The sequence below is a fragment of the Paecilomyces variotii genome (assembly GCF_004022145.1).
Source record: "Paecilomyces variotii strain CBS 101075 chromosome Unknown C8Q69scaffold_1, whole genome shotgun sequence".
In the NCBI taxonomy this organism is placed as follows: domain Eukaryota; kingdom Fungi; phylum Ascomycota; class Eurotiomycetes; order Eurotiales; family Thermoascaceae; genus Paecilomyces; species Paecilomyces variotii.
This window is the reverse complement of record NW_021167140.1, coordinates 2,374,297-2,391,971: the sequence shown is the minus strand read 5'-3', so window position 1 is coordinate 2,391,971 and position 17,675 is coordinate 2,374,297. Positions and strand designations below refer to the sequence as shown.

Sequence of the window (17,675 nt, the reverse complement as noted above, 5' to 3'; positions counted from 1 at the left end):
GTGCGCCCAAATGAGGCTCCATTGACCACCCAAGAACTAAGAATGGAAGAGCATCAGTCGGTGAAACGAACGCTGGGCGTGAGCTAGGACAGGTTCAGTTGAGTCGTGGTGCGGTGCGGTGCAGTGCGGTTAAGCGGAGCTGAGGCCTGATGATAAGAACGACGGAATCTAGGCTTTAGGGCGCAGCAAGACGGGACTAGGACCCAACGGTATGACGCTGAGATGGTGGATAGTTCGAAGAATCGATCGCGAGAAGATCTGGCAATCGAGCGTTGCTTGAGACGGGCGATGATGAGCAGCGTCGAGGGCAGGGCGGAGAACGCGGTGGTGGGATGGAAGAATCGGGAGAGACGGCGACGCGGAAGGGCGAGAGAGGGGAGTAAAGAGAGTCGATTGAGGGAGGAGAGGCGTGTCTGACAGCGTCCGACTACTCCGTACGAAGAGCCTGATCGAGTGGTGCGTGTGATGGGCGAGAAGATCGTTCAAGGAATGGGGCGGGACAGCATGTCAAGACGATGATGCCAGAGGCGCTGCGAGCACGACGCGTGCTGTACCGTATTGTCCCCGACGCGTGCTGGACCGCGTTGCTGCACCCAAACATGCCGTTTCGGTACGGTCACGGTATCTACAGGTTTCAAAATGCTCGGCCTCGTCTTCCCCCTAGAGGACGACACTAAGAAATAGCATCGACTCAAGAACAAGCCGGCTCCATAACTCTATCCCTTCTGCCGTCCAATCGTCCCGCTAGCAAGGCAATCAATCCCTTGACGCTTGCAGGCGCCGTCCTGCTTCGGGCAGATCCTGTGCTCAGACGCAGTCTCAAAGAGCTAGAGTATTAATCGATTACATGGTATAGCATCCTGTCAGTTCTGAGACACGGAGAGAATCGAGTCAATCGACAGACGACTGGCTCGAAATAATGAATTGGACATGCTGCCAATCCTGACTGATCCGACACCGCCTCAAGAAATAACTAGACAGTCAGATAACACTCTCAGGCTTCAGCCCTAGTCTGGAGTCGAGCCCGTCTTTCCTCCCAGGTGGCTCAGCTCTCACGGCAGCGCCACGCGCCCCACGATGGCCGCAATCCGGTTCGATCTGAGTTGGAAAATTATTGAGTGAGTCCCTTACTGTTCCTGCGCATCTAGGAAACCCTTGCGGATATTGACTCTGCCGTACGTTGTCCCTCTTGGCAGGACGGGGTCAAAGTGACGGACCGTTGAAATTTTTTAATTTTTCTTTTTTCCAGGGAATATATTCTTTCTAGCCATTTCTATATGTATAATAAGATATGTACATGGGGCAGAATCTCTGTTTTGCCCTGTTTTTCCCGGGACTCTCTAGCCGAGCCGTGAAGTGGGAGTAGAGAGACGGCAAGATAGCACAAACGATGTGGGGGAGATGATGAAGACCCAAAAAGAACGCCAGTCATGCCTCCGCTAAGTACACGGGCAAGCGATATCTATCTATGCTGATATGCACAAAGAAAAGAAAAAGAAAAGAAAAGGGTTTGAATATATAACGCCAACTCCACGTGACCAGACAAAACAAACGTGGCTATCCAACCGAGTACATAAGGGGAAATTTTTTGGCAAGACGCATGCAAAAGAAATCTAAGAAAGATGCCACAGCTGGCAGCAATTACCCATAAATGGTCTATATGAACCCTCAACTTGCGAAAAGGACTTTTCGTCGTGAAAACCGCCGTCAGATGCGAATGCTCCATCAGAAGAAGAATACAGCATTTCCAGGAGAGGTCTTGATGCTGAAAACTCCAAACCTAGCAATGAGTTGTGATGGGACAGACACGATTAGTCGTCTAGGAAGGTGAACATGCTCGTATGAAGGATGTTGATCGCCCGATCGGCATCTCTCTCCTCGATGACACATGATATGTTGATCTCGCTAGCGCCTGTGAAGCCAATTGTAAGTCACCGCTTTCAGCTAATAGTTCAATGGGCACGAGATGATTCTTACCTTGCGAGATCATTTCGATGTTAACGTTGTTTTCCCCAAGAGTGGAGAACATCCGTCCTGCTACGCCCACCATATTCTTCATCTGTTTTCCCACAAGGCTCAAGATCGCCATTCCAGGAATGATATCCACGGTGCCGTATTTCCTCAGGTCTTCAAGGGCTCCACGCAGATCCTCGTCGATGACCTGGTACTCGTCGCGGCCAACGCCGTTCAACAATGGCATCTCCGAATGAAGAGCCATGGAAACATGGACCTCGCTGGTGGATATAAGGTCGATGGATAGGCGCCACCGGTCGAGGACAGAGAATATGCCGGCGAAAAAGCCATGGGAAAGCGAACGTTTGTTGGAGTGCACATTGATGACGAGGATCTTGTGTTTGATTGTGACGGCCGTGGGCCTTTTGGGGCCTTGGAGCTGCGATAGATTGCTGGGGCTTCTTGTGCGAAAAAGTCTTGGATCGTGTCCTGGTGTGGTCCGCTCAAGTTCGGCATGCGAATCAGGGTATATCACTGTGCCACTGCCCTTGGGGTTCATCACGTTCTTGATCCGTATAGGAATCTTTGCCCGTATGACTTGTTCCATAGTGAATGGATGGATCACTTCTGATCCATAAAAGGTCAACTCGGCGGCCTCTGACGGGGTGATGGTTGGTAGGAGACGTGCTGTCGGGACCTTTCGCGGATCCGCAGTGAAGATACCGTCCACTTCTTTCCATACTTGTAGCTCCCTCGCGTTGATTCCTACCGCGACAAGAGCAGCACAGAGATCAGTGTATCCACGGCCGATTTTGTCCAGCAAACCTCCAGGCACGGAACCAAAGTATCCTGTCACGACGGGCACTTTCCCATCATAAGCTCCCACCTTCTTGCCTAGGAGAGCGGCAAGATGGTCATAGAATTCTTGGTCGAGGCCATTGCTACCGACAACGAAGTCAATGATCTCAGCCAAGTCGACATATTGAGCGTCTACTCCTCTGTCCTGAAGAAGCGCGGCCATGTAGCGGCAACTGAGCTTCTCTCCGGTACTCATCACCTTGTCGACACATCGAGCGCTAATCTCTCCGAGCGTCTGAGCAGCCTCTAGTACCTTTAGCACATGAGTGCACTCTTCCCCGATCTCTGCGATCAGACGATCCCGCAGTTCGACGGACTGTATCTGTGCCTCGGCCACCTGGACATGTTCTAATCGAACCGCTTCCACTAAAGAAACATAGTCACGCGATTGGGCACGTTCCGCCTCTCGAGCCGCACGAAGGAGACTATTCAGTCAGGAAGGTTAGATATCAGAGTATAAGAGCCCAAAGGAGTATAAGAGAGATGAGAGGACTGCCCGCAAACGAGTGCATAGGCTTCAGCGCCAGGATGACTCACCGATTGGTCGTGCCTTCGGCCTTGGACGAACTGCTTCTGGCTGAGCAGACGATGGCTACTTTGTGCTCACGAAGACTGGGACTGAATTGGAGCAGCGAAGAAATCAGTCTCTCAAAGCCACGATCGACAGGAAATGGGAAGGATGCGATCAATACATACCGTATCACTTGGTCGACGATGTTGAAAGCGAACTTGCCCACACTGGTCCCGCCGAACTTCTGAACGACCCAATGGCTTTCCGGCTTGCCATTGGTCGGAGGCGTGACACCGTCCGAATTTGGGAGCACGCTCATGCTGAGGCCAAGCAGCGCAGTCTGGAGATTGGAGATTGGGAGATCTTCAACTTGACGCTGTTTGGAGGTCTTTGACGGCACGAGGAGGGAAGAGGGGTTGGTGAATTCTTGCGGGTTCAGGAATTTGCGACAACGGAGGCGTGGATGACTCGCAGCTGCAATAACCTTTTTTTTCTCTTGGCCGCGGGAGAACGATCTCGGAGCTGCGGCCAGTGGCCAAACCCAGGCCAGTCCGGTTCCCGTGGGTTCCGTATTAACTACAGTACCATAGTTAGTAGTAGTAGTTAACTATCTATGGTATAATACTTGTTATTATTATTATTATTATTATTCATATCAATCTTGGTTCCTTCCAGGCAGCACAACTCTTAGTTATAGATATTTCTTTTTATTTAAACCAGAAAGCTGTAGCACAACTGCAAATAGGCATATACGTACTGTCACTGTCACGCCTATGATTCCCCAAAGTATGTACTTAGAAAATTCCATACAATAAAGACCCCTGTACGAGGTGGAGTCAATCGGAGTCAGAAATCTCCTCCTAGTTAATAATTATTAGTTATTATTAGTTATTTATTAGTTAACTAGTTGGTTACTAGTTATTAATTACCTCATGTGGTTTGGTTAATATCGCATCCGCCACATCCCCGCTCTCTGCGTCGCAGGCCAGAACCCCCCGTTATCCCCGTTATTGCTCCTAGTTACGTACAGAGGACTCTACCCCGGATATCAATATTACTGGCTAATACATCGTGTGTTTGTTCTCATGGTCGGAGTCCCCTTTTATCAAATATTAAGATGGTGAGGATTGCTTGCACCTGCCAGAATATGCTGGGTGGCAAAGTTGTTGTGAAGCCCGAATGTTAATTTTTCTGAGTGCGGTGAAGCGTTCCTCTAATTCGACATAGATATATATGATTCAGCGGTCCTAACGACATTCGAAGCAGCTAATACTCTACGCCCCCAGTAAATAGACCAGCAAACCGCTGCTACGTATTGATTTCCTTTCCGCGTCGGTACTGATTTGCCTGCACTGCGTTCGATCTTGGAAAAGCTTCGTTTAGCAAAAAAAGAAAAAGAAAAAACGCCATGGACCATGGACAAGCGGAGACTCTACCCTGCCCTTTTTGCAGCTTCACTGATTCCGATGCCTACTTCTTGGCCCAGCATGTCGAACTCTGTCATCCGGAGAACGGCCATTCTCCCTTCATAGCTGACCAGGAAGGTAGCTCAGAGGCCTTGGACGGCGAAGCTGGCGCAGGGGAGTATATCGACTGTCCTCGTGGTTGCGGCGAAGTTGTTTTGGCTGCAGATCTCCCAAGTCACCTAAATCTTCATGTTGCTGAAGATATAGCTTTCGAAGACGAGGAAGCAGAGGTGAGGCAATTGGAAGAGACGCCCGCGGAATATCAAGACGATTTCGATAGAGCTATTGAGCATTCCGATGGGGGGTCTTCTTTGCGTCTACACAAAGGGCTCTCCAAAGACCGCCATCGTCAGGGGCCCAGCGGAAAGCAGGGATATCACGAAAATACATCACTCTCGACGGTCCACGGTGGAAATGCAAAAAGATTAGGGGTACTGCTATTGCCCCGATACCACGCATGTACACATTGCTGATTAGGCTTGTAGCGTGCAGAACTGGGCCCCCATGCTCACGAGAAGCAGATGCCCTCGTGGCTTCGTAAGATGCTGGAGAATGGGGCAAATATCATTCGGATAAACCGTATAGGCTCGAATGGCATGCTTGAACGGCATGAGGCCATCGAGAACGAGACCCCAGGTGTTGTTCCTGTCCTTATACAGCTCTGTCAACAAGACAAGTCTGTCCAGCGCGCTTTCTTCTGCAGCGAAAAAGTGCGGCACGTCTTCAAGATGCGGATGGAGGGCGGGTTTTGCGGTTACAGGAATATCCAAATGCTTATTTCGCATGTCCAAGACGCCAAAAGACCAGGCCACGAACACTTCCCGGGAAGGCTACCGACGATTCTCAGGCTCCAGGACCTGATTGAACAGGCATGGGATATGGGGTTCAACAGCAGCGGGAGGGTCGAGACAGGCGGTATCAGAGGGACGAGGAAGTATATAGGTACCCCAGAGGTGAATCATGTCGATAACCACTCAATCCTCAAACCCCATCTTTCTAACGCTATGCAGGCACAAGCTCTATTCCAGAGTCTCGGGATCAAGTAAGTGCAGAATATTTATTGTTGTCGGCAGACTTAACAAAAGTGTGTATAGATGCGAAGCCAACGCTTTTCATGAAACGAAGCAATTACGAGCCTACGATGCTCTTCTCATCAATGTGGCAGAATATTTTCGACAGGGTGTCTCGCTGGAAGGAAACGACAAAGTCCTCAAGACCGATCTACCACCGATCTATCTCCAGCATCCTGGTAAGAACCTTTCTCTTTGGATAGACCAATGGCATTAATACTTCAAAAGGGCATTCTTTGACCATCATTGGTTTTGAGGTCCGGGAGGATGGCACCGCAAATTTGCTGGTGTTCGATCCTATGTTTAGGACGTCTCCTGCGATTCAGAGGCTCATCGGCACCTCAATCAGGCCCTCAGCGAACCCTGCACGGTTGATGAGAGCTTATCGGAGAGGTACATCTTATTTACGGAAGTTCAAAGCGTTTGAGACCCTCAAGTATGTCACCTTTCTTTCTTTATTTCGTTATTTTTTTTTTCAGGTTGAATCAACACTAACTGTTTTGCATAGATTATCGCCAATAGATGAGTCGGTGAATAAATAAAATATTGGTTTTGGAGTTTATTAGACAGACACTTTGGGGCATACAGGCGATAACTAGTTAAGTAATCTGACCAGTATTATCTAATCGTGTAAATCTCGATATGGCATTCATTAGGTTAGAGCGATAATGACCAGCATGTATGAGGTTACGAGCATTCGAATATACAGTACAAACTTGAAACTTTTGAGGGGTGTTGCCTGTATTAAACGTTCCTCCAGCATTCGGCCCGCGCAGCGACCCCACCATGCAAATCTATACTCCCGCGGAGTTTTTGAGACTAACCCGCGCCGCCGATTAATGCGCCGGAAATTTTCAAGATCTCCAAACGTGCACGATCCAGCTAATCTCACGACAACCCTGTCGATATTACCAGGCCCTTTTCCCGCTCGAAGTCGTCTTTCCCAGAAATTCATAATATATCCAGAAATCATGAGAAAATCCCCGAATGTGATCATCACCGGCACGCCGGGCGTTGGAAAGACCGTGCATTGCGAACAGCTCGCTCAAGAAACCGGATTGCGGCATCTGTCGATTAACCAGGTCGCCAAGGACAGAGAATGCTACGATGGATATGATGAAGAGCGCAAAAGTTGGATTGTGGATGAGGATAAGGTATGCAATATACATAGGCGTCTCTGTCGAGGGCGGCTGCGCTACCCCGCCAAGTCCCTCATGGAAGGACTTGGATAATATGTACCGTGCTTGCGGCTGGAGGATTTGACTGACTTTTATGGCGCTGTAGCTTCTCGATGCGATCGAGGATGAGGTGCTCCAGGGTGGATATCTAATAGATTGGCATGCGTGCGATCTCTTCCCCAAGTCGTGGATTGACCTTGTGGTCGTTTTGCGGTGTCCTTCTACTTCTATTTTCCACGATCGTCTCTCTGCAAGGTAATCACGGTTCCTACTTAGCTTTCAATTGATATCGTTCTAACCATGGTGTGTGTGGTGCCACAGAGGATACGGAGACGACAAGCTACAAGAGAACCTGGACGCTGAAATATTCGGACTACTCCTGGAGGAAGCCAGAGAAGCTTACGATGAGGAGATTGTCGTCGAACTGACAAGCGAGAAGGACGACGACGTTGACAGTAATTGCGCAAGGATAGTTGCATGGCTAGAAGCTTGGAAGGCGTCGCGGGCAGAGAATGCGGATTGAATGGGGGTCTTCTATTTTCTTTTCTCATAACGGACAGCCGCTGGGTTTCCTTTCCGGATCTAAACGACATCTATCACAATCTCGCGCTCAGGCCTTGGTCTCTGCGAGCCATTCCTTCAGTTTCAACAACGCCTTATAGCGATGAGAAACCTGATTCTGCGGGACAAATGGGTCAGCGATCGCGGGGACGGCTTCGCAAAATGATGTGTTGGCATGGCTTACCTTCTCCTGTTTCTCCATCTCCGCATACGTTTTACCCTCGTATTCGAAGATAGGATCCCAGCCTGAAGAGTAGATGTCAGTCAGTCCGAAGGGACATTCTTGCTGCTGCTTTTCTTGCTTTTCGCATGGATCCAAATACGTACCGAAGTTGGCTGGGCCGCGGGGGCGTACGATTTGACCCTAATGATCGGAACATATCAGCTATGGCTGCACTCATTATACCAATGGAGTTCGTGGCTCTTCAGACCTGTGTCCGTCCCTGGAAGAGGATGGGCTCTGCACCAGGTCCACTGGAAAAGGCGAATGTGCACACAGCTTCACCAGTCCTGTCGTCGTAGGGGTCAAGCATCTTGTTCAACCCTTCATGGCCAAGTGATTCCAGAAACCATTTGCTTCTCAAAAGTTAGCGCACTTTTTTTTATTTTTATTGTTTTTTTTTTTGTTTTCTTCAAATCATAATGACGGGTAATATACATACATGTAAGGGCCCGGGAGGCCTTTGAGAGCATGAAATTCAAGAGCAGTATCCTCTGTCAGGACAGGTCCACCTATCTTTGACGTATTCGAATCCATGTAAGCATTTTTATATAGAATTAAAAAGAGAAGTAAAAAAAAAAAGCGAACCCATCCCCGACTAAGACAATAAAGTAGTAAACCCCATATCCAAAAAAACCACCCCAAAAACTAACCAACTAACTTACTATTTCAGCAGCACGACGACATTTCTCCTTTGCAATTTGTTCCGAAGTTCCCTGAATCTCAGGGAGATCGATAGCCTTGTTCTGAAGTTCCACAGTGTCGCCAAGAATAGCTTTCACTTCTGCCAGTTTATTTTTGTTTCCGGTAATGAAGTTCAGCGTTCTAATGGAAGAAGCCATTATGAATATAATCGTTTGGTCTATATGCGCGGGGTAAAATCACGGGGTTCTTCTGATTTAACTAGGTAACTTCTTCGAAGGCGTGGGTGATAGCAAGGAGGCGGAGTACGGATGAAGAAAAGTTCCGAATTGATTTATCTCCACTTTCCGCAAAAACGAATTGGACGGGCATGACTTATTTGAAAATTTGGGAGGGCAGGCTTGATATATAGTATGAGACATGGACTATCTATCGTACTTCTTCAGAATTACCCTCGGATCTTATGCGCAATTATCTGTTTCTCATGGCGGCCAGCACGCGAATAATTGGGGTATATATACAGTACGTAAGGATACTAATGCTTAAAATAATGAATATCTACTTCGACTACATTACGTATCATTCAGCATCATCAAAAAGATAGAGCAGGAGATCCCTTCTCTGAAGTATGTGATCGTATATATCATTACATTAGTCATACCCAATATTGTGTGAAATGAATAACTTCTTCAGATGCTAAGGCTACAAAAAATCACCAGCATTGATCATCTAAATTCATTCGTACCTGACGGATATGTAACGAAGTCCAAGCTTCACCAAAGTATTTTAATCGGAAGTGTATCCACCGTTCTCTGCCATGTCGAGCTTCTCTTGCTGGGCCATTGCCTGGGCGGACACGATTTCCGCAAGGCGCTTCAGCCGAGGTGTTTGGAGCCCTGCGACCCGTTAGTAGACAGAAAGGCTATTGAAATTCCCGTAGGCTGACTTACAAGATGGTGTGTATGTCTCCAGCGCAGTAATGACACGTGGTTCAGCAATCTCGTAGGGACCACTGTCCTCCATATCAACGGCTGTCAGAAGGAGTACGTCACTCTTTTCAGTCACACGTGACGCTACTGCCTTCATGATCTCGCCATTGATGGGCTGTTCGTAGTCTGCTACAAGGTACTGGTTAAGGAGCTTCTGAATCTGGTTGGGAGAAAGCCTGTATAATACGTGTCAACCTCAGGTATCAAACGAAAGCTATCGTGGAGCACCATGGAGAGAACTTACATCCAACAGATGTCCTGGATAATTTCGATGTCGTTCAATGTTGCCTTCTTGAGCTGGAGGAGTTTCGTCGCTTGCTGTTTATCGTTAGAAATGAGATCTTGAATGTTACAGGGAGCCGTAATATCGCAATACTGACCATCAAGTGCTCTAGCTGTAAAGTTCCTTCAGGCATGTCGTGGCTCTTGCACCACTCCTCGATTCGAGTGATGTTGTAGTTGATCTGGAGACCACGCTTCCATGACAGGAAGTTTCTCCGCATCAGGAGGTCATTGAAAGCTGTTACACCAACCAGACGAAGAAGCTCCGTCACTGTCTGGGTGATGATAGTGTCTTCCAGATAGTACGCCTTCATAGCCTTGAAAACACCGTTCAGCAGACTGAGGAGGTTATCCATGCTGTATGCAGGCGTGTTGTTGGAAGGCAGAAGCTTGCCGAGGAAACGGTTTGTTTCACTCGTAACGAAGCCCGGAAGAGACTGTGACTCGATGATGGCAGGGACAATCATCTTATACAGCTTCTTCTTCAAAACTTTCATCCAGGTATGATAAATGTTAAATTCAAGACTTTCCAAGTCATGTTTGACAATCTCCAGCAGACGGTCATACTCATAGTTGTCAGTCTTCTGAGCTTCGTACCAGTCTTCAGCCAAGAATACAAAGGAGAGCATCTCGTGAACGTTTGAAAGCCAGAAAGCGCCTGGGTTGATGGCATCGTCCCCTTCGTGCTGCATAACCTCTTGCTGGATAGACTGCATCACGTTCGCAAGGAATCGCTCGGATTCCTTGACAAAGCCGTTGTTCCACATCTCGGATGTGACGAGGTTGATAAGGTACGCCGGGAACAAGACTTCCTTCTCGGTCGGCGGAGGATTGGTTCCAGGGGCCGGAATCTTTAGGTTCTTGATCAGACCCATTGCAACCTCTTCATTGAGCTCATCTTCCTCTGACAAGAGATTCTCTAGCTCAACCTCAACGGAATCTAGGCCAGGAGAGAGAGGCTGGCGGGCGCTAATGGCGCCTGGAACAGCCATGGACACCGGCCTAGGGTTGTAAGCCCCGCTAAACCGCTCAATATCGATCTTCTCCCCAGCACTGCGTCGCTTGGGCTTCGGTTTCTTGGAAGACACCAAATTGATTAGTCCGCTTGCCGGAGGTTGCATACCATTTCCGTTGTGTGCGTCTCCGTTCACCCCGTTTGTCACAACAGACTTCTTAGCAATCTCTAGCTGTTCTTGGAGCTCTGAAATTTGCTGACGGAGAGAGGCCTTTTCATTTTCGTTCTCAGTGTTCAGCTGTTTTAGCCTCTCTAGTTCAGCATTGGCCTCGCGAATCGATTCCCTTGAAATTCTCTCTTCTTCCTGAAGTCGCTTGATAGTTCCAAGAGCATCCGTGTGGTTTTGCTGAAGCTTGTTCATGTCGTCTTCCATGGCTGTGAGACGTGCCGCGTTAATACCAGCTTGATTGGCTTCAGCCTGGAGTTCCTTAGAACGATTTTCGAGAGCATTGTGTCGGCTTCGCCATGACTTCAGCTGACTCTCGTAATTCTCGAGCTGGGAAACCAGGGTCTTGTTTTCGCGTTTCAATGTTCCAAGGTTCTGTGTCAACTCCACAACCTTGTTCTCAAGCTTATATGAGATCTGCTTGAGGTCTCTTGCTTCTTCACGGAACTTCTTGTACTGCTTCCTGGCCTGTTTACCTCTCCACAGATTTTGGACAATGACAACCTTGTGGCGGTATTGCCGCCAGTTGCGCATCGAACGCCACCTGCGGAAGGCGCGCTGAATCGTTACGGCAGCATTTCCAAGTATGCTGTCCATGATATTCCGGCGACAGAGGTAGCCCTTTGCCAGCGATTCAAACAGGATCACATTCTTGCGGATCTCATTGTACTTCGTCCTCTGCTTGTGACCTCTCCAGACCCGTTGGATGGTAGTTGCGGCCTTGATTTTCCTTGCTTCCTGAGCATGTTGCCTGGACAGGAAACCTCTGATCAAAGCCTGGGTATAAAGGACAGAGTTCCGCGCTTCGAGATATCTCCGTCGGTAGTATTTGGCCTTCAGATTTTTCTGGATCATGATTGCAGCACCGTTCAGGCGAGAAGTTCGCAGATTTTCCAGAAAAGCCAACATACCTGCACGAAAGAAGATCTTCGTCAGACCAAGTTGGTATTTATCCTGTTTCTGCTGGCTGGGATCCCCAAGGGCCTTTTGCAGGATGGCATGGCACATTTTCTTGATTTCAGACGTCCACTGCGACGAGTGACAAAGCATGTAGTAGCGGAGAGCAAACTCCTCGTACGTCCACCGAGTTGGATATCCAGCGGTACTGATCCTGACTGTCTCCAAGACACCGCAGGCTCGCAACTGACTGAGAACCATGGGTCCTTCAAACTTCCAGGCCTCCTTGGCTTCATTAGGCTTGATACAACGGATGTAGTGGACATCTGTCGAGTTGATGGTGTTCATGAGCTCGATGAGAGAGGACTTGAATATACCTCCCAAGGTGGGCTTGCGGTTCACGGCCACACCGATCCGGCGCCCTGGAGCTGCGACAGGCTTGGACGAAATAGAGGCGGAGTCCTTCTCACGAACAGCAGTGGCAGCATCCAGAATTTCTTTCACAAAGTTGTTAGATGAATTCCGCAAGATCTCCATGTGCTCATCAGGCACGGTGTCTCTGTTCTTTTCAATAAACCCATCAGATTCGTAAGTCACATCCACCGCATAGTGGCAAACGGTAAATGCGGACTTTCCGAATCGGGGTTTTTTGTAGAACTTTTGCTTATCCGCAGCAAAGTTATGATGGAGCTTGGTGACAAACTGGTCATCAGAGCCCATAGGCAGTCGGGATTCCTCATCCAATAGAGCTAAGATACCAAGTTTCCCTTCGATCAGATCGATACAAGGCTGGTTATCAGAGAAATCAATAAAGGTCCAATCGATCTCTTCTCGGACATATTCCTCTTGCTCGAGCTTAAACACATGCTGGTTGAACTCCTGCTGTAGTTTCTCATTGGCATAGTTGATGCAAAACTGTTCGAATGAGTTCTTCGCGAAATGTTCGAATCCGTAAATATCGAGAACACCAATAAACGACTGTACCCTGCTCAGAACTTCTTCCCTAGCAAGGCCCCTATTGATTGTATCAACAAGCCAGTCAAACAAGCTGGAGTAGATGAACTTGGCAACGGAGTCTCGTACGACAATCGCCTGCTGTTGAGTAAGGTTCGAGGTGATTTTCTCTCCCCTTGTGATCAGTTGCTTCTTGACTATCCACTTTGCAAACTCGTTGGCATTGATTCCGAGCATCTCACAGGCTCGCACGAGCGATGGTTCTGTTGCTGATAATTGTGAATCCGTTCGGGTAGCCGTGATCTTGACATTTCCCAAGTGCAGCAATGCAGCAAGAACCCGGAATATGTCAGCTTGAGTTGGCTCTGCTACACCTATAGTGCCGAGAGACTTCCGAGTGGCATCAAACTCGGCTTTATCATCAACGCCATCGATAGTTGGGGTGCCGCCTTGATTCAAGTAATCGAACTCTTCTACGGAGGCGAGACCGAGTTCCTGTCGTTCAGAGTCGGTTGCACCAGCAACAAGCTGATAGAAAATATGGTAATTGCGCTCTTTGAGAGGCTGGAATACCAGTCTCGACCGTTCCAGGAGGTAAGTCCTGATCTTCGCACCGATAATGTTCGTCTTGGAGTCAAACATAATCTCAATGTATTTTCCGAATCGTGACGAGTTGTCATTTCGTGTCGTCTTCGCGTTTCCAAAAGCTTCCATTACCGGATTCGTCGCTAGAATTTGTTCCTCCGTCTCACTAATGGCGTCGGCCCTGCCTTGCGTATACTTGCCCGGCTGATCCGCGGATTCGCGCGTTGCGAAGTATCGCATAATATATTTGGCACTAACGGTCTTTCCAGCACCGGATTCACCAGATACTACGATGGTTTGGTTCTTGGCATCTCGCAGCATGTCCCTTAACAGTGTCAGTGGCATCAATGGCAAGAATTTGCGGGAGGCACTTACGCAAAGGCTTCTTCGGCAATAGCAAACAGATGCGGTGCCTGCGAGGCACGATGTTTTCCAGCATACACCTGAACCATCTGCGGAACGTACAGGGAGTCGACCCGCGCAAAAGGATTCGTGGCAATCAAAACTATACCACTGTATGTATATATCTCTTTTTGAACGTAACGGAGTTTTATAGCCTGCAGAACTTGAGGATTGTCAACGCATGCACCTCCGGTTTGATCCCAAGCATCCTACATACCAGCAGGTTCGTTCAAGTGTGACAGATTTGTAAGATCCTCGCTTGCTTCGAGTATCGTCGGATTCATCAGCGGTGGTAGCTTGGGGTTATTGTCGACCTGTAACTCTTCTTGCGTCGTCTCGATCGTTTTTGACTATGAAAAAAGGTAGCTCCGTCAGCTTGATATCCTGGTACAGCAGGGATAGAACCGTAGACGAGATGAGACTCGTGGCATCAACTTACCTCTCCGTTTGCCAACTCAAAGACGAGCTTCACCTTATCCCCCTCCACCAACTTCTCCTTGACCTCGGAAGCAACCCATCCTTCCGTAGGGTCGGGCTGCCACGCCCTTGTTCCGACATCGTAGCTGGTCGCCATCGTTACGTTGCCGACTCTCTCGACTCGAGGACGCCGTCAGGCTTGCAGGTATTCGAGGCCGCCAGTATCGTACACCTGGCTGCTCTACCTAGCATTTAGGGAGTCCGAGGAGGAAATCTGGATGCAGGTGGTGAATGCGGATGGAGAAACGGTACCCTTCCTTCTGGTCACCGTCCAAAAGTTTGGGAAGTAGGCTGGTCTTAATTCTGGAGGTCGGGTGAAACGCTGGACGGACCTTAAAAGCTGGCCATTAGCGGGCCGCGACCCCTGAACAGCTCCGGGAGGCGCCCCAGGAAGACACTTAAGATGCAAAGGCCGACTACCAGACCGCCGGAATGAACTGGGACCCCCTGTCTTTACTGTATTCAACAACAAGGGAATCACTGATATTGCTTCTGATATAATATTAGCAAGATGATTCTAGAATCCTACTTTTAACACCCCCGACATATTATTTTTCCACTGTCTCGGGCTGCTGCATGCCACACACTCTGTTCAGGGTACCTGGCCTGTGCTCGAGCTGGTTGATCTAAGTCCCGTCCCCCACATGAAATACATGACAGTAACTCGACCGGTCAAGAGTAGCCGTGGACACTGAGAAAAAAAAAAGGAGTTTTACTGGAGGTAGCTGGACTATACTCTATTTGTGCCACGTATACAAACACTTGATTCAACGTGTCTTGCAGTGCAACAGAAATTGTAGATGCTTCCACAAGAGCGGAGTAAATCTGCATTAGCTACACACGCCTTTCATTTTTTTATAGACATGGGAGGATCCCGATGGCAGTATCTAGTGAACTGTGGACGAGACAGAGTTGATTCTCGTATTCTCGAGATCGTCTCGGCATATCTAACAACATTACGACTTTTTTTCAACTCGTGCGCGTGATTCTAGGTCCAGGATGTCAATGAAAAAAGGAGCACAGAACAAGAACATCAGCCGTTTGATTGCATGTCGCCTTCTTTCCACCGTTAATGATCACTATAGGTAGACAGGGAGGTACACCGACCGACGCCGCCCCAAGATAGAAGCGGACTCCCCAGCTCGCCCTACTTTTAAAACAGGAAAAGTGGGAGCAAACGGAGGCGCGACTGAGTGTACTAGCAATCATTTTCGTGAGATCGACATCGGTTCGAGAGAATCACCGCATATTTGTCCGACAGCGTGGAGACGGGAAAAGGGACTCGTATTACAGTATTATGCTTGGCATTCAATGACATAAGAAGAAGCAAAGGGACGAATAGCAGTCTTAATAAGTAAACAAAGCGAAACCTGCAAAAATGCACGAGGACTGCGCCTTAATCATAGGAGACGAGCCATCAGAACCTCGACAGTCGGTTGGTAAAAAGTCTTCAGCTTTGTTTGCATTCCGCCGCCTCCTTCTTGGGCTTAGAGGTTCCATCCTACCACGTATTAATCACCGCAATCAATGGAGCACAATAGATAAGGGCAGACTTACTTCTTCCTCAGACTCATCTTCTATATCACCGTCTGACCTCCGATCATCCTCATCGTCCTCGTCTTCATCATCTTCGTCGTCCTCGTCACCGTCGAATTCGTCCTGGTCGAGCTCATCGCCGAGCTCCTCGAACTGCAGAGCCTCACCCGTGAACCAGTCGATGGCCCGCGGGATGAGCTTCTCCTTGATATCTTCACCGAGCTGGTAATCCAGTTCCAATCGTTCTTCGATGTCGGTGGCGACAGTGTCATCATCATCGGTCGGGGGCTTCGGGGGAGAGAAGAAGTTGAAGAAAGACTCGGTGGGCACAGTGATCTTCACAACACGAGTCTGTTTCGTGCCTGTGGAATTGTTATTAGGACCTCGAAAGCATTTGACTGATGTGCTGTCGACTTACTCTTATTTCTCTGCTTCTTACTCTCGATGCGAACAGTGAGATCCTTGTCCGCCTTCCAGTCAATCTTGTCTCCCTCGGCGTGGTCGTAGATGAAGTCACCACCGTAACCACTCTCCTCTTGATAGTAATAGGTCTTCGTGATAGTCTTGTTTGTGAAGAACTCGTTCTCAGAGAACTCGAAGATGAGGCGGAACCCAGGGCGGTCCAGGTATTCCATGCGGATATCGACAAGATGTTTAAGTGCTTCCTCGTCACGATCGGTGATCATTTCAGCAAGCGAAATCTGGTTCTTCATCGCAGACAGCCAGAATTCGGGAATTCCGGCGACTGAAGTTGCGGCAGTCTCCTCCTTCTTAGGTTCCTCGGCCTTGGTTTCTTCTTCTTCCTCCTCCTCGTCAACCTTGCCAGCAGCGATTTCCTCTTCAGTAGGCTCCGCGGCTCCATTAACGATAGTAGCACGTCTCTGGTAGAGAGGCGTGAACTTTGTGAAATATTTCTTTTCGAGCTGTAGGACCTCCTCCTGGAACTGCGCCTCAAGCTTGGCGTGCTCCTTCTGGATACCCTTGAGGCCTGCGACCCGACGGCGCACAGGCGTTGGGAGAGACTCGATGTAGCCTGAAGAACGGCCCACGAGGGTACCAAGTCTACCTTGGATCATGGAGACAAGTCCGGGGTTCTGTGCGAATATCGAGGCAGCGGCCGCATGATCGAGATTTTCTGATATATCGATGTCAGCAAGGGTAGGGTGGCAAATGTCACGACCGCTAAGGGGAGGGATTTTTTACCTTCTGAGATACTTGAAACTCCAGGCTGCTGGGCATGAGACGAGATAGGAGCATTGTTGGCAGGTGTATTTTGAGGGGTTCTATGATAATGGCACGAATCAGCGGTCAGGCATCCTTCGCCAGGCGACAGACAAGACGGATGAGGTAACTCGATCAAACGAGAGAGGGGTAGCGCGACAAGTGAGTACTTACGGAGCAACCGGGAAGTTGGCTTTCTTGTTTCTGATAGGTTCCGACATGGCAACGGTGCTGATCGGGATAGACAGAGGTTGTGAAGTGGTTGTAGGAGGGAAAAGAGAGGGATGAGGAAGATTTTGATACGCTTGGTTTTTCGAGGTCTGGAATACTTGAGGTGGCTTGGTGGGATCCTTAGCGCGAGGGGCTTGGCGGGACGGGCGTGTCGCCGTGTTGGCTGTTGAGAACTCCAAATTCCCAACGCTAATCAATAATACTGCTACGACTACACACTACACTGCCACATGGTCTTGAATAATAGACTGTGTGTGAGCTTGAGATTTCTTTCTCGCGGGCGATAAATCACTGTCTCTTGCGCCATCAGTTACATGAGTCAGCCAGGGACCAAATCTGTCACCCAGAGCCACGCGACAAGGGATATATATAACTCGACACATCATAAGGCTGGGGCGACAAAAAAAAGATGATCGGAGAATCTGAAAGTAACACGACTCTCCTTGGCAGAATTTACGCAG

The 17,675-nt window shown here is 48.9% G+C and overlaps 6 protein-coding genes across 6 annotated transcripts; 2 read left to right on the top strand and 4 right to left on the bottom strand.

Annotated features, from left to right (window-relative positions):
* Positions 1–1,811: 1,811 nt before the first annotated feature.
* On the bottom strand, positions 1,812–4,256 carry C8Q69DRAFT_440707 (aspartate kinase; the record flags this gene model as incomplete). Its single annotated transcript, XM_028628680.1, has 6 exons — positions 1,812–1,912; positions 1,978–3,236; positions 3,349–3,423; positions 3,508–3,898; positions 4,080–4,093; positions 4,252–4,256. 6 exons carry the CDS (start codon positions 4,254–4,256, stop codon positions 1,812–1,814), a joined length of 1,845 nt encoding a protein of 614 aa, XP_028489271.1.
* Positions 4,257–4,730: 474 nt separating this feature from the next.
* C8Q69DRAFT_503150 (DUF1671 domain-containing protein) lies at positions 4,731–6,400 on the top strand (the record flags this gene model as incomplete). The annotated part of the gene is made up of 6 exons (XM_028632464.1): positions 4,731–5,219; positions 5,274–5,741; positions 5,799–5,830; positions 5,883–6,037; positions 6,087–6,294; positions 6,367–6,400. 6 exons carry the CDS (start codon positions 4,731–4,733, stop codon positions 6,398–6,400), a joined length of 1,386 nt encoding a protein of 461 aa, XP_028489270.1.
* A 429-nt stretch (positions 6,401–6,829) lies between these two features.
* On the top strand, positions 6,830–7,559 carry C8Q69DRAFT_397134 (AAA domain-containing protein; the record flags this gene model as incomplete). Its single annotated transcript, XM_028627771.1, has 3 exons — positions 6,830–7,012; positions 7,143–7,291; positions 7,358–7,559. 3 exons carry the CDS (start codon positions 6,830–6,832, stop codon positions 7,557–7,559), a joined length of 534 nt encoding a protein of 177 aa, XP_028489269.1.
* Positions 7,560–7,646: 87 nt separating this feature from the next.
* On the bottom strand, positions 7,647–9,016 carry C8Q69DRAFT_512287 (inosine triphosphate pyrophosphatase; the record flags this gene model as incomplete). Its single annotated transcript, XM_028633287.1, has 6 exons — positions 8,479–9,016; positions 8,260–8,329; positions 8,029–8,173; positions 7,925–7,961; positions 7,782–7,843; positions 7,647–7,715 (listed from the first exon to the last, which is right to left on the bottom strand). The coding sequence occupies exons 1-6, from the start codon at positions 8,657–8,659 to the stop codon at positions 7,647–7,649; spliced, it is 564 nt and encodes a 187-aa protein (XP_028489268.1). The 5' UTR covers positions 8,660–9,016.
* C8Q69DRAFT_31169 (myosin class V heavy chain) lies at positions 8,889–14,584 on the bottom strand. The gene is made up of 6 exons (XM_028627263.1): positions 14,189–14,584; positions 13,967–14,099; positions 13,723–13,912; positions 9,829–13,672; positions 9,693–9,766; positions 8,889–9,624 (listed from the first exon to the last, which is right to left on the bottom strand). The coding sequence occupies exons 1-6, from the start codon at positions 14,321–14,323 to the stop codon at positions 9,366–9,368; spliced, it is 4,635 nt and encodes a 1,544-aa protein (XP_028489267.1). The 5' UTR covers positions 14,324–14,584; the 3' UTR covers positions 8,889–9,365.
* A 1,092-nt stretch (positions 14,585–15,676) lies between these two features.
* C8Q69DRAFT_395474 (putative nucleosome assembly protein Nap1) lies at positions 15,677–17,204 on the bottom strand (the record flags this gene model as incomplete). The annotated part of the gene is made up of 5 exons (XM_028627693.1): positions 15,677–15,727; positions 15,784–16,124; positions 16,181–16,897; positions 16,966–17,045; positions 17,158–17,204. The coding sequence occupies 5 exons, from the start codon at positions 17,202–17,204 to the stop codon at positions 15,677–15,679; spliced, it is 1,236 nt and encodes a 411-aa protein (XP_028489266.1).
* Between the last annotated feature and the right edge of the window lie 471 nt (positions 17,205–17,675).

What these genes read in the sequence shown, in the direction of transcription:
- C8Q69DRAFT_31169 (XM_028627263.1), bottom strand. Translation starts at nt 14,323, where the DNA reads ATGGCGACCAGCTACGATGTCGGAACAAGGGCGTGGCAGCCCGACCCT. An exon ending in TTGAGTTGGCAAACGGAGAG is followed by an intron (nt 14,100 to 14,188) that starts GTAAGTTGATGC and finishes CTTTTTTCATAG; the next exon opens with TCAAAAACGATCGAGACGAC. An exon ending in ATTGCCGAAGAAGCCTTTGC is followed by an intron (nt 13,673 to 13,722) that starts GTAAGTGCCTCC and finishes GACACTGTTAAG; the next exon opens with GGACATGCTGCGAGATGCCA.